Source organism: Cydia amplana, chromosome 15, assembly GCF_948474715.1.
Source record: "Cydia amplana chromosome 15, ilCydAmpl1.1, whole genome shotgun sequence".
In the NCBI taxonomy this organism is placed as follows: Eukaryota; Metazoa; Arthropoda; class Insecta; order Lepidoptera; family Tortricidae; genus Cydia; species Cydia amplana.
This window is the reverse complement of record NC_086083.1, coordinates 4,591,810-4,607,682: the sequence shown is the minus strand read 5'-3', so window position 1 is coordinate 4,607,682 and position 15,873 is coordinate 4,591,810. Positions and strand designations below refer to the sequence as shown.

Sequence of the window (15,873 nt, the reverse complement as noted above, 5' to 3'; positions counted from 1 at the left end):
ATGAAAAAGTTGAAAAATACTTTCATTTCTCCATAATTTTTACATTATGTCTATTTTAATCATCGCGCAAATAATTTGATAGAAACGCACCGTCTTCTTTTGACAGATAACACTTTTATGACGTATTTATAACGGATAATCTTAAGCTATTAATTTATAGTACATGTTGGTATAGTTGATCATTATTGTGTAAACAACATTCTGTATTAAATTAAATCATTTTTAATATATAAATATAGTGGATGTATGTAGTTTTCCACCGGCATGCTTCGCTTCATTGAGGCTAATATGGTTTATTTTTAAGACAATTTGGAATAATTTTAACATGAATTCAGCAGCAAAAATACGTGCTTAAAACCCTTTATTTTTATATTTCCTGGATGACGCCACTGGAATAAACGCACACAGGTCAGCGCAGATTTCTCTGCAATCGGTTTAGGTTACAAACTTCCGTGAATTGGAAACGCAGTTATCGTGAAAGACGTCGTGGTAGAGATCCCTGAAAGGGATAAGTTCGCCTTTGTACAAATGATATGTGTTTTTCATGTTTTATGTTTATTTTCGTACAATAAAGCGTTTTACTACTACTACTACCACAGAATAAATAATAGTACTAAGTACAGAAGACTCACTCTCTAACAAAACGCGTCTGTTACGATCAGCACAGATATGGCCGCTAGGTGGCGACAGCGCCACGCGCGGCTTATGGCTTTCCCCAAAATTGGGGCCGAACGGATGTACTTTTAGCTACCTGTAGCAAAGCGACGAAATCGCGGAGTGAGACACGCCTGCTACTACTATCGTGTGCGGCGCGTCATCGTGAACCTTGTCGTAATGCACGAAGGTTGATATTAGGTTGTAGCTGCGCGCGTCAGTTGACGTCTGGCGATCAAAGGGTTATGGAGTCACAAAAACTCGAAGCTCACCAAACCTTGTTTGACTGACGAAAAGGTCAGACTATTTATAATTTTATTTAAAATTATTTTTTACTTTTTTAGACGTTAAACGTACACGATTGAAGAACGATTTACGTATTAGTTATAATTATGATTAAAGACATATTTTTGCTACTGAATCTACGTTTTTTTATTTTATTAGTAGCTATGTCACCTAAGTGTTTTAAAAAGCTTCGATGAAAAGCGTGTGATGGTTAAATATTATTATTGTAATCTAATAATCTTAATTTTGCGAAAAAGTGCTAAAATTAATGATATGTGACCGCGTTTTTAAATAAAGCGCCACTAGCTTTATATAATCGTATCGGTAGTGTATTTATGAACCTAACCTAAAAAAATATTATATTAACTTAGATATCTTCGTACCAGGCCCACGGTCCTACCAGTACTACTAGTAGTCAGTACTTCAATTTTATTTCAGTAAATCATTTTCAATTGGAACAGACTTGCATTTCTTTTCTTTCGTTCGATTTATAACAAAAGAAATTCAACCATATATATTTCCTTCACTATTGATTTCCAATTCTACCTATTTTGTTGTAGGGTAGGCCTTAGGAGGACATCAATATTGAGTGATATCTAAATCATAATCATTGTGTGTATGTCGGCGGCCGATCGTAAGATCAGGCATATCGTGAAATTCCTAGGCATATCGTGAAACGTGAAAATCTTTGACCCGTTCCCTGAGTCGACGGAGCCCCGCTACGCGGGGCTCCTATTTCTGGGCAGTTTGGCCTTCGGGCATCTAAAACAACCTAACGAACCTATCCTACCTATATATTGGTTTAATGTCACTATCGTCAAAACATTACACAGGAACATTACGATCGGCCTGATCTTACGATCGGCTGCCGACATACACACTGGTTTTCGTGCTTTTTATCGGAGCTTTTTACACATGCCAAGTGAGTTGTAACTTTACACAAAAATAACATACATTGTCATTGTGTTGATATCCACCGATACTGTAAGGAAATTTGTAACAAATTATATGTAAATAAATAGTTTTACTGCTTAAAGTAATGTAGAATGTAAATTATTTATTATTGATTTAAAATTAATACTTACACTTTTGTGCAATTATCACGTAAAAAGACATTTTTAAATATGATCTTTTGAAAACTATGTTTTCATTCCATTAATACTCATAATTTTAGTTGGATTAAATGTTAATTTGTGATTTTGAAGTGATGATTCTCTCTTGCCATTATGTTTGACAACGATTAAATATTGTTTTTGATATATTTATGGCCTACATGTAATATGTGCAATATATTTAAGTCTAACTAACACGAATGCCAAGTTGTTGGAAAATAAAAAAAAAACATATTTATTTTTGTTAAGAACAATTTAAACTGATATTCATGGAAACCTGATTTTCTGTTCTACCGAAGAACTTATAAAACGCATTTGGCTGCTTAAAAAAAAACTAAAATTACGTTCATTATTTTAGCGTGTTCAGATTCTATAGAACTATGTAGATACATCGTGTGACAAGGACAACATGAAAGTATTGATAGTGTTTTATTATGTTGTCCCAGTCACACAATGTTATATAACATTTTATAACAGCCAATGTGGGAGCACTGTCAACAATTTTTGATGACTGTATGTGGTTAGCTTGACACCTGATTAAAGCTCACATGAGATGTAAAATCGTGCTTCCAATTTGATAGGTAGATGGCGTTGTACGTATCCGTGCATCACGCAGTATAAACTATTTTTGTCAAAAGACGTTTGACAGTTTACTTCAAAACATGGCGCCGTCAGCGCTATAGTTGGTCAAACCAACTTGTCAGTCCGTAAGAACCGGGAAAACTATAATCATCGATTTCTTTTGGATGCTAGTACTAGTGTAAGACAAAGATAGTATGATTATCTCTGTCTATGTTTGAAATGAGACAGTCCTTTGACAAACTATATCTACCATGATTGTCAAATTCGTGGGCACGATTTTTTCTTTCACTTTGCATTGTTACTATTATACAATTAATAACTTTTGTTGCTAACACACATGTGATAATGATAATGTTCACTAATTAATGGACATATAATATTAAACTGCTGTTCTAGCGCTGATTGTAAATGCATATGCGTTAAAATAGTTTTAGAAAACGTAATAGACTTTTCGAAACCATTTGTAATACGTGGACACTTTAGTTCGATAATTCGGTCAAACTATTTTAGACCCTAATTACACGGTGTAAAGTAGATTTTCACTTAGGCGTTTTGGCGAGTTGCGACGTTCCTCTTGTATAAAATTACACTTCGTTTTATATCAATACCGAACCTTGCAACGTTGTTTATAAGGTGCATAATCGTTCATAGCACTTGTCGTGAGACACTGGACAGATGGATTTTGTAATGAACATTGGGTCGAATATGTGACGTTATCTATGAAAAGGGACCTTATTGTCGATGGCGCTTACGCCATTATTAACGATGCTCCGATATAAATACAATGCCGCGCGACGCTGTGCGGCGTAAGCGCCATCGACAATAAGGTCCCTTTTCATCGATAATGCCCCATATTTGACATCTTGTAGTTATAAGGTTGTTTTACTGTTGCGTGCCATACTCTAGTACAGTCGCCATCAGATATATCGGAGCGACCGAGGTGCCCTAAAATATCTGAACACGCACTTTAATGCCTTGACAATAAAGGCGCGTTCAGATATTTATGAGCAATTTGGCCGCTTCGATATATCTGATGGCGACTGTACAATCTGTTCCTTACTTCTGATGTTTTGCTGATTTTTCATAGAACAAACCTGCGTTAAAAAATACCTATATTTTTTTATTCTTAAAAATTAAATTGTGTAGCGTTTTTTCTAAAATCAGCCTCGTTATTCCTAAGGACAAAATTAGGTATCTCTCATATTTTCTGATTTTCCTTCGCTATACCTCATTTGAATGTATACCCCGTGCCCACCGCTCCGCCTACAAAACTCGCGAGTTGAATTCTCGTTCGAGGCGACGAATTTTCCGTAATTTTTTTTTATGTTTCGTTCTGCTGAGTACAAAAAATAATTTTGATAATCAATTTAAGAGTAGCAAGACCTTTCGTCTGTTGACATGGTACACGGCGTAAAGAGTCACTATATATAATATTCATATAGAATCAAAATCATAAAACAAACGAGTAGATAGATAGACCTTTGTTTTTACTGGCCACGACATTGCGCGACTGGCTTCGGCTAAGGCAACAACCACATGTGGGAACGAAAGGTCCGATCGCTGTCTCGCTCCAGCCTATGGTTGTCGCCTTAGCCGAAGCCAGTCGCGCAATGTCGTGGCCAGCGTGTTACTTTGCGTAGAGCGAGCGAGAGATCAAGTGAAAACTGAGGAATAAGGAACAGAACGCCAAACTCAATGTATTTTGATATCACACTAGTTACTGAAGTTGTTTTGTAGCAAGATCGCTTGTTTAAGTGTTAGGATATGTGAATGCATGTTATATTTATGATATGTTAGGGTAAGGAAATAAATTTATTATTTAAATCCTTCGTTTTTTTACTGTCAAAGCCAGGGGGCCGATATTTGAATTTCGAGCGCTCGAATTGGTCACTCAAAAGTCCGTGGAAAACGGCGAATTGTTATTTTTTAAATACGAGCAATAAAAAATGGGAATGTAGTGGTATTAACCACGCGTTTTCAATTATATTAGTAAAATTTTAATGCCTAGTAGTGGAGATATATTGTAGGTAGCCACACGAAATCGAGCGCTCTAAAATTCAAAAATAGGCCCCCAGGTTTTCCAAGCGAATATCCTAAATTAAACCTTTGACGCCAAAATGCCTCCGTGGAATGACCGGCGGCGGTGCGGCGTGGCCAAAATGACCGGCGGCGTAACCCACGTCGATCGACGCACACCTCTACCACAGAATAAGTAACAGTACTACCGTACAGAAAGAACACTTCCTACAAAACCGAAGTTTGACAGCGATTCAGGGTCGAATCATGATATCCTTTTCGGCCTATTTAGGGTTGTCATAATTCAAGTCGTTAAGTATATTATCTGTGGTCGTGCACGCAAAGGGACGTCAAGTTGTGTCAACCCTAAAAATTTGGAGCAATGCTGAGCCGAACGGAGCCGAGTTTGCCCCAAGTCAGAAGTGTCCTCCCCACAGCCTCTACATTATACTGATTCTGAAGTAAAGGAAAGGCAGGCCCTTCTACGCGCGGGGTCGCTAAAAATACCTACCCACTTGTAAATCTCATCAGCTCTGCCTACGCTGAGCATCTTTAGCCGTGTTAAAAAGGATGCCATGGAATTAAATTCCCATGTAAATGTCTACTTAATACAGAGTGGGCACGAATAACCTGACAACTTTTACGACGATAACTTGTCCTAACATGTTTTAGCTAAAAAAAAACAACGTAATAGGTACCTCAATAAAATTAGACATACGATAAGTTTGCCTTAAGATTATATGACTCGTTTATCGTCATAAGTCATAACTATTGTCCCACTTCTGGGCACATGCCACCTGCGTCCTCTCACTAACCTATAATTGAGTTTTGTATTAACACCTATCCATCCAGATTCATTATGCCTTAGGAGTCGATGCCATAGGAGGTCACGACCCTCAGAACTGAGGAGTACTTAAAATATAAGTTTCAAGAAATTTATAGGTACGGACTGGGGTTCGAAACTCGACCTCGGGTTAATCGGCACACCTTAAGGCCCCATTAGCACGAGCGCTCGTCACTGTAACGTGTTATTTTTGGAAAAGAATTAGGTAATACAAGTTTTTCGGCTAAAGCTTTAGGTAGGCAATTAAGTATCGAAATAGGTAAATTCTCTAGCCGCCCACCGTTTTATTTTAAAATATCGAGCAAACCAAGCCAAATACAAATTACTTGTTACTATGTAGAGACATATCGTGTGACGTCATTATATTATAATTATTACTATGAATTCACTCCATGATTGCTGATTTAAAATCATTGTTAGCGATTGATAGGTACCCACTATTCTGTGCCAATTAGATGATTTAGGTAAATCGCGTTGAAGTGGAAATGCCTCATAGTCATTTACGTGGGTAAGTCGGTCGTGGATACAGTAACATTATGTCATGTTACTCAAAGCCACGGTGTATAAAGTGAATTTATGACATCAGTGCAATAGTGGAGCGGAAGTAGGCGACGACATGGCTGCGCCATCAACGGGTCATTTCCGGTCCTTCCACCGGTTTAAGCGTTATCATATGACAAAGATTGAAATATACCTACTTAGCTGGAAGCGGTGCAGGGACCCTTATAGGATCACTCGTGCGTCTGTCTGTCCGACCACTCCTCCCCTTATCTCTGCAACTAGTAAGATTTTGAAAAAAATACACAAGTTAGTTCTTTACCCATACTTAGATGACAGGAACTTAAGCCTACATATTAGAAATGTGCAGTCAAGCGTGAGTCGGACTTAAAGGACGGAACCCTTGGAACGCGAGTCCGACTCTCACTTGGCCGGTATTTTATGGTTACCTGTCACAAAAAGGTCGCACGTTCGAGCCTCGGCTCGTGCAAATGAGTTTCTTGGACCTCATCATGTCCGAAATTTCATTTGTTTTTAAAATGCATGTGAAAACTTTAACCATAAAATTTCCTTTTATATTAAGTCTTAGTTATTTAAATAAAGGTCTGTGTGATATTTTCTAATGTCAACTGCGGCATTCTAGGAGCCTAAGTCACAGACATAGCCTAGTTTAGGATCCATCACTGTGTCCATGTGTCTGTATGCTTGTGTTTTATTGTCAATAAATTATTCTTATTCTATTCTCAAAACTTCTTAATCGTTTATTAACATATACAGCTACTACGACTTTGACATTGATATATTTGCTAACGTCTGCGTAACTTACTTTCTGTAGTGTATGTACATCTCGCTCTCACTAATATACCAGTACGAGCGAGATGCATAGAAAGTACCTAAGTTACGCATACGCTACAGAGACGGTAAAATTAAGAACTTTTTGTACGTGGTTTTTTAATTATATACTTAGGAGGCAAACGAGCAGTCGAATCGCCTGATGGTAAGCGGTTACTGTCGCCCATGGACACCCGAAACACCAGAGGGTAAGTGGTGCAACAAGAAAGCCTTTTCCAGAACATCTCCCATCTTTGGCCTCCATCTTTTCTCTCATTAGAATTTCATTCCGCCAAGGAAATTATATTGTAGGTAGGTACTTACAACTTTTTCAAAAGCAAAACACAACTTCCAAATTAATCCTAAACTTCAACCAAGTCACAGGCAAATTAATTTCAAAACCAAGGTAAATACGTTCAAGCGGTTATTTTTTAATATACGCCGGTAAAGTTTCTTTTTACGTCTCGCTGGCTTGAAGCAGTGGTTTTGGCATTAATTTGCTTGTATAGGTACCTATTAAATTAAGCGGCGAAATGTTCAATGATCGGTAAAAATCGGATGACTTGATATTAAATAAAATAGATACAAATCGTATTTAAATAAAAAGAAAAAGAATGATAGGGTCTATAGGAAAATAATTGACATATAGCTGGTCAAGCAAATCTTGTCAGTAAAAAAAGGCGCGAAATTCAAATTTTCTACGGGACGATATCTCGATATCCCTTCGCGCCTACATTTTTCAAATTTGCCGCCTTTTTCTACTGACAAGATCTGTTTGACCAAGTACCTATATTTACCTATTGGCAATTAACTGACATACAATTTTATTTAATTACCTACATATAATTTCATTTTTTACCATATTTTTTATTGTAATGGATTTTTATTGTTTGATTTGTGTAATTAATTTTGACATTACCGGTTTACCGGTGGTGTAATATGTACCTACTATGTTTTAATCTGCAAATAAACGATTAATTGATTGATTATATTTTGTTTTTAATAAGACATTTAATTGAGATTATGTACCTAATTATTGTTATAAAATATCGGTGCTTTTAAAACTTAGTCCTTCTGAAATTGAAGATGTACCTGTAAACAAAAAGGGGTTTTAATTAGATAGAGAAGATTCGATGTCGACTACGAAATAACTCGCGTTTTGTCACAGAATGAGTAATAGTATTATCATACAGTACAGACACGCACCGCCCCGCCCCGACTCGGATTACCTCGCCCGCGACTGGCCGCGACATGAATGTGTGCGTAAGTCGCTCTACTGAGATTCCGTCAGAAACTCAATGACGCGTGTACAGACGTGCCGCGCACACATATAAACGTAAATCATTTTTGATGTATGGCGTGTCCGCCCTGTGGTTTTGGTAAGAAAACTGATGTATGGAGTTACCACTCTTTTTTTACCTACTCATATTTCGCTATACGGCTACACGGAATCTATTCAGCTATCTCACTATTTAGTAGGTACTTATTGAGCTGTGCATCTATGCCACGATGAGTTGCATGAGTTGCTGATTGCTCGCTACACGGCTATCACAATAAAACTGAACAGTTCAAATTGAATTCGGTCTCATTTGGGACTCGTGCAAACCAATATAACATTCTAATTGGATTGATATTTTATGACTACCTATGACTTGCACTGAACATCAAGGCAGGGACACACTTATCCCACGTACGCAACGTATGCAATGCATTATGACAATCTGAACCCTGAAAGTTGTATGCTTAGAAACATACTTGTCATGCGTTGCGTTGCGTATGACAAGTATGTTTCTAAGCATACAAATTTTAGGGTGCAGATGTCATAATACATTGCATACGTTGCGTACGTGGGATAAGTGTGTCCCTCCGAGCTTTAGTCACCTAGTCGGCGACCCAAAGTTCTAAGGAATAAAAGAAAAATAAACTTACCGCTAAGCCGTAAAACAATGAATCAAGTTACAAGCGAATCTTCCAATACATGAGAGTATTTTGTTCTCAAGTGCAGGTCCACAGCCGTCCAGAGTGTCCAGCTGTTGTCCAGATATGAGGCAGGTCCCAAAACTCTTAGCCGCCTTGATTAGACACTCAGTCGGTACTCCAACTGCGACGGAATTGTTTAGGGAATACAAAAATACGTTGGATTGCAATATAATATATATATATGACGTTATCTATGAAAAGGGACCTTAATGTCGATGCCTGTTACGCCATTACTAACGACGCTCCGATATAAATACAATGCCGCGACGCAGTGCGGCGTAAGCGCCATCGACAATAAGGTCCCTTTTCATAGATAATGCCCCATATATTTAATTATACGAACGGGTCTACCGCGATATAATTTCATTGTTAAACTTTAACTGGTGGTTGCAATTTATTTGTCTACCTCGAACATTTTTGTAAACTAATTTCGGGTAGTTCAGTGTTGTATAATAATACCGCCGTTGACATTTTGCCTGGACGTTCTTTCCGCGACCATAGCTGATGCAACTCAGCTGAAACGTCGGAATTTAAGGTAAAAAGAATGAAATGATATCGCGGTATGCGTTCGTATAATTGAATATGTGGATAAAACATGAAAGTTTAAAGTGTTATATAAATAAATATAATTATATCGTCTTATCATCGAATCGATGTCTACTTATAATTATAACTCGTAACTTACCTTTGTTTCGATTTAGTTCGGTCTCCCCTATTACCCCCAGAATTATTGAAAACAGAACGATCAAGAAGATTCCAGTATTCATTTTAAATTATTGAATGAAACCTGTTACCGCTGTATTTCTAGAAGTTAATACTAAGTTATAAGTACTTATTAGTTTTTAATCTGTTTTATAGTAACTAAAATGCGGAAAAATTTGTAATATTTTTCCAGCACTCAAGGTTATGTAGGTACCTAAGTAAAATATGTACCTATGTGCTATGTGTTATCGGTAATAAATAACTACATTGGTATTTAAGGATTATAAAAAACCTATATACCTACGAGCGTATCTACATAACTCATTGGCAGTCGAATTGAACAACACGCACAACAGATGTACCTATATTCAAATCACACACATCCATTATCCATACTTCCATATCCATACTAATTGTGCAGGATTCGGTGGTTTTCCAGGGTCCATTCAATGAAGACGTTTATTTAAATATGTAGAAAATTCGTTTATTACGAAAAGTGGCTTTATACAGCTCAAAATTTAAATGTAACGAGTAACGTGTTTATCGTGTCGTATATCGAGGCGAATGGGCCGAGACAAGATGAGCGCGGAGAGGGGCGGTATAGCAGTTGTCGTCGCAGCGCCGCTAGATGTCGCTAGTAGGTGCGTGAACATGCCCCCGGCCTTGGGAGCACCGTCTCCCAAAGTAGTCTTCATCCGTCTAGGTCTGCCGGCTCTGGTAGTAGCGGGCAGATCTTTGAAAAGCTGCGTCGTATTGTTCCTGTCGCCGTGAGGATGTCGGCGACACGGTTCACGCCATCGCTCCCAGGGTATAGACGCGTGACTCGGCCTAACCGCCATTTGAGAGGAGGCAGGTTATCGTCTTTGATTAGAACAAGACTGTTTAACGCTATGTCGTCTTTCTGCGTCTTCCACTTGGTTCGTCGCTGGAGCTCCGCAACGTACTCCGTGGCCCAACGACGCCAGAAGTGTTGACGTAGGGCTTCGATCTTGGCGTAGCGAGACAGGCGGGAAGGCTGCACGTCCGTCAGGTCCTCGCTAGCAGGGCAGGTCAACGGCCGACCAATTAGGAAATGGGCAGGCGTGAGCGGGGATAGATCAGTAGGATCTGTGGACAAGGGTGACATGGGCCGGGAATTCAGGATGGCTTCGGCCTGTGTCAAAACCGAGCTGAATTCCTGGTACGTTAACCTAGCATTACCTACTACCCGTTTTAAATGAAATTTGCACGCTTTTATTCCAGCCTCCCACAATCCGCCAAAATGGGGGGAATAAGGAGGAATGAAACTGAATTTGATGCCGTCATTGGCAGCGAAATCGACTATATCCTTCGAATTATTTTTTAAAAATGTGGAAAATTCTTTTTCGGCCCCAACAAAGCATTTTCCGTTATCCGAATAAATTATATGAGGCTTTCCTCGTCTACTAATAAAACGTTTAAGCGCTAATAAATAATCTTCAGTGGTGAGACTCGTAACAAGTTCCAAATGAACGGCTCGTGTGACCATACATATAAACAAACAAATATACGATTTAATAAGCTGAGCTCCTCTCCCCTTTCGATTAAGGATGAAAATTGGCCCGCCATAATCAACGGCTGTGCGAATGAACGGGAAACCAGGCTCTAAACGATCCAAAATAACATTACCCATGATAGGACTAGGTACTTTACCTTTCATTCGAATACAGGTAACGCATTCTCGAACTATCTTCCTTGCCAAATTTCGCGCACCTAAAGGCCACCAACATTCACGCAAAGTAGATAAGAGTAGCTGCGGTCCGCCATGTAGCAGCCGCTTGTGTTCATAATTGAATAACAACACCGTTAACTTATGTTTACTGCACAATAACATGGGATGTTTTTTGTTGTAATCGAAACTTGTGGAATTACACAATCTACCACCGACTCTAATCACTTTTGAATTATTACGATCATCTAAAAACACGTTAAGACCGGATATACGATTATATTGTTTACTATTCGTCTTAATCGGTTTATTTTTAAGTAAACTATCGTAGACGTCCGGAAATGATTGCATCTGTGCAAATCTAACTAGCATAAGACGTGATGCACTCAGCTCGTCCACCGATAATGAACCGGTTTGGCGGAGTTGTTTACGCTCAGAGTTAATGCGTGAGTTTAATACACTCGGGTGCAAAGAAATCGGACCACCCCAGCATTTTCAACATTTTTTCAATTTGTGTAAAAACTGTAACCTCGATCATGATAATTTAAATACCACGTGGTAGATAATTTTCTGCCCTATCAAATGACATCAATATTCAGGAGTGGGGATGGATATTGTGCAAAATATGGGCCTGGAAATCACCCCCCTCCAACTGCCTCATTAGCGCATGCACTAATTGACCACTTATCATTAGGTATAAAAACAGTCATTATCATTGTTTATGCATCATTCGTGATTGGTACGTCTTCCTGAACACTACTCTCATCGCCTGAACCTGGAAAAACTGGAGAAAAATGGATACTACCTCGACTGAAGCCGGCCAAGCAGTTGCCCTATTGCAGGGAGGGCTTAGTCAACGTGCAGTGGCTCGACAACTCAACCTATCGAAGTCATCGGTTCAACGTGTCTTCCAGAGATTCCGCGTAGATCAGACGTTATCCAGAAGACCCGGAACTGGCAGAACTCGCATCACTTCTGAGAGAGATGACCGTTTCATCGTTCTTACCTCGCTACGAAATCGTCGACTGAATGCCGTTCAGCTTCAGCAGAAGCTCCTAGAGACCAGGAATGTGTCTATCAGCCGATGGACAGTTAGAAGACGACTGAAGGAGAAGGAATTGACAGCTCACAGAGCTGCAAATGGCCCAAAACTCACCCCAATACATCGTGGACAACGACGCGTCTTCGCTCGCGAACATGAAGAATGGACCCTTCAGCAATGGAGTTCCGTACTTTTTTCCGACGAGTGCAGGATAACTTTGTCTGGCAATGACGGACGGGTACGAGTCTACCGAAGACCTGGGGAGCGGTTCTCTCAATGCTGCATCGAGGAACGTGTTGCTTATGGTGGGGGGTCAATCATGGTCTGGGCTGGTATTTCTTTGGAAGCGAAGACGGACATTGTGTTCATCACAGGGCCAGGTACCAGACCGAATTCAGGCGGTTTGACTGCACGTCGGTACGTGGAGGAAATCCTGGCTGATCATGTGGTCCCATTTGCGGGTTATATCGGCGATGAGTTCATCCTCATGCAAGATAACGCTCGGCCGCATACAGCCCGGATCACTAAGGAGTACTTGGAGGAGGTCGGCATCAGAGTCATGGAGTGGCCAGCCCGCAGTCCTGACCTAAACCCGATCGAGCACATTTGGGACGAGCTGAAAAGAAGAATCCGGGCCAGAAATCCCGCCCCTGAATCCTTACTGGAGCTAAAGACTGCGATCGAAGAAGAATGGGCGGGCATCCCTCAAGACACTGTAAAAAAATTCATAAGATCAATGAAAAACCGAATGACTGCATGTCGTAGGGCTAGAGGAGGCAATATACGGTATTAAAATGCTGAAAATTGTTTTAATTTTTACTTGATATCTTTAGAATCGCAGTTTTCCCATTATGCATAAGTTTCACTCCAGTATGCATTTTTAGGGTGACAAAGTTCTTAGCCCTGAAAGCCTGAAAATATTGGAAGTAAACCTGTGAAAAGCACATCAATTTATAGAGGAAAAGCCAACCTTTCATTAGGTATATAATATGTCACAGTAGCACATACAGTTTTTACAGAAATTGAAAAAATGATAAAAATGCTGGGGTGGTCCGATTTCTTTGCACCCGAGTGTATAAAGCGGAGTACATACGCGCCGATTCTAATTAATTTATTGTAAGATGAACATCTATCGAAATTAAATAGTTCATCTTGCTGATTGCAAACTAAACTTACCGCGGTCGAACGTAACTCGGGTAAATCTTCGATTGCCGTATTTTTACTCGTATCGTCATGAATAAAATCCGATTTTGTGTCTTGCAAAAATGATGGTCCGAACCACCACAAGTTACAATCAATTAAATTATCTAAAGCAACGCCTCTAGACAATAAATCACTAGGGTTGTCTTCGCTTCTCACATGCAACCATGTCGCATTACCGGTGAGATCGTTTATTTGCGTAACGCGATTTTGAACAAAAGGCTTCAATAAATGCGGAGACATGCCTAACCACGAAATTACTATAGTCGAGTCACACCAGAAGTAAACTTTAGTGAACGCTAACCTTAAGGAATCGGTTATTTTCTTGTAAAGTTTAGCACCAACGAGCGCTCCTGAAAGTTCGAGTTTCGGGATAGTTAGAGATTTCAGGGGTGCGACTTTACTTTTAGCACACAATAATCTAACAGTTACATCCGACCCTTCATCATATGTCCGAATATAAGCGCACGCGCCGTAAGCATGCAACGATGCATCTGAGAAAATATGCAATTCCGTTTGTCGAGTGTGTACACCCCTTACATGACGCGGAATCCGTAAATCGTTTAAATGGCTCAAAGTATTTATGAAATTATTCCACATCGATTTAATGTCTTCTGGGACCGGGGTGTCCCAATCGATACGACTTAACCATAATTTTTGAAGCAAAATTTTGGAAATTATCACCGCAGGAGAAAGTAAACCTAACGGATCGTAAATCTGTGAAATAATCGATAACATCATTCGTTTATTTAAGTACGACGAGTTAGGCGAGGGATCGATTTTTGTAGTGTAATACAATTCATCGCGCGTATTATCCCAACCTACCCCGAGCGTTTTGTTCTGGGTGTGTTCACCAACAAAATGCTCCTTGGACTTATCCTGCGTAACGTCACAATTAAAGGTCCATTTACGTAAAGGAAAGCATCCTGATTGCAGAACGTCATACGTTTTTTGACATATGTCAAGTAAATTTTGGAAATCATCATCTCCTGTGATTAAATCGTCTACGAATATATCTTGGTTGATAACGCGCGCGATGACGTCATCACCACATTCCAACGCTAACTGTCGTATACAACGTTGACTTAAATATGGCGCACTAGTTTGCCCATATGTGACCGTATTGAGTTCATAAACGTGTAATGGATCGGTAGGTTTTTCACGCCAGAGGATCATTTGCAAGGATCTCTGATCTGGTTGGATCAAAACCTGCCGAAACATTTTCTCCACGTCAGCACAAGCAACGTACTTGTATTGACGGAAACGTAGCAGAATAGCAAAAATATCGTTTTGAAGTGCTGGACCCGGCAGCTGAATGCTATTCAACGATTTATTCGTGGTGGTGGGGGCAGCACCACTATACACAACGCGTAATTTAGTGGTGGCACTCCCCTCCCTAAATACACCATGATGAGGATGGAAGTAATTAGGTGTACCATAGTCGGTAACACGAGTCATGTGACCCATTTCTTCGTACTCTCGCATGAAATCACAATATAAACGTTTATATTCCGGCAAACGTTCTAGTTTACGTTCTAAGGATAAAAATCGATTTTTCGCTAACGTATAAGAATCGCCCAACGTATCAGCTGATTCTCTTAGCGGCATTCGGACGGAGAACCGACCGTCTTCTTCGCGTTTAGTCGTATTGATAAAAATATCCTCACATTTCTGCTCGTCAGCTGTAAGAATACTATCTACCTGAGGGATATCCTCGATCTCCCAAAACTTTCTAAGTTGAGAGTCAATCGTTTGAGTAAAATAACAATGGACTTGATTATTAATGCGCAAGTTCCGTGTATTATTTGGACCAGATACCAACCAGCCGAATTTCGAATTAATTAAGTACGGCCCTGTCGGCAATCGTATCTTTTCACCGTCTAAAAGGTCCCAAAATATCTCGGAACCTATCAGTATATCGATTTCTGAAGGCACGTTAAAATTGGGATCTGCTAACTGAATGTTATCAGGAATACGTATACTATCTAAGTCTATGTAAGTCGAGGGCAAACTGGATGTTACGCGCTTCAAGACAAAACACCTTAATGACATAGAATAATCCGAATTTTTAGATCTTATAGTTACATCGCATGACTGATTTGACTGTGTAACTATTTCTGAAACACCGGAAATCTGAATAGTGGACTGTATGTTTTTAACGTTTAATCGATTACGTAACTCTTCCGTTATAAAACAATGTTCACTCCCATTGTCTAAAAACGCACGACACGTATGGAATTGATTGTTCGCGTCGGCTACTTCTATTAACGCAGTAGTAAGTAAGCCTCGCCTGGGAATGAACCGATTACCTTCCGCGCCACCTTCGCACTCAGCCATAGGCGCGCGGTCAGCTGATACACAGTAGCTAGATGTACGAGGCACTGATAACGGCGCGCTGTGTGCAGGCGCACTCGACGGCCTCACGCACACATTATCATCG

At 39.7% G+C, this 15,873-nt stretch overlaps 1 protein-coding gene across 1 annotated transcript; it reads right to left on the bottom strand.

Moving 5' to 3' along the window:
* Nucleotides 1–10,060: 10,060 nt before the first annotated feature.
* On the bottom strand, nucleotides 10,061–11,643 carry LOC134654487 (uncharacterized). The gene is made up of 2 exons (XM_063509929.1): nucleotides 11,176–11,643; nucleotides 10,061–10,611 (listed from the first exon to the last, which is right to left on the bottom strand). The coding sequence occupies exons 1-2, from the start codon at nucleotides 11,561–11,563 to the stop codon at nucleotides 10,196–10,198; spliced, it is 804 nt and encodes a 267-aa protein (XP_063365999.1). The 5' UTR covers nucleotides 11,564–11,643; the 3' UTR covers nucleotides 10,061–10,195.
* Nucleotides 11,644–15,873: the final 4,230 nt, after the last annotated feature.

Excerpts from the sequence above, each read along its gene's own strand:
- LOC134654487 (XM_063509929.1), bottom strand. The coding sequence starts at position 11,563 with ATGCTAGTTAGATTTGCACAGATGCAATCATTTCCGGACGTCTACGAT. Across the intron at positions 10,612-11,175 it reads TACCTGTATTCGAATGAAAG|ATCCTACTGATCTATCCCCG; the intron begins GTAAAGTACCTA and ends CCTTGTCCACAG.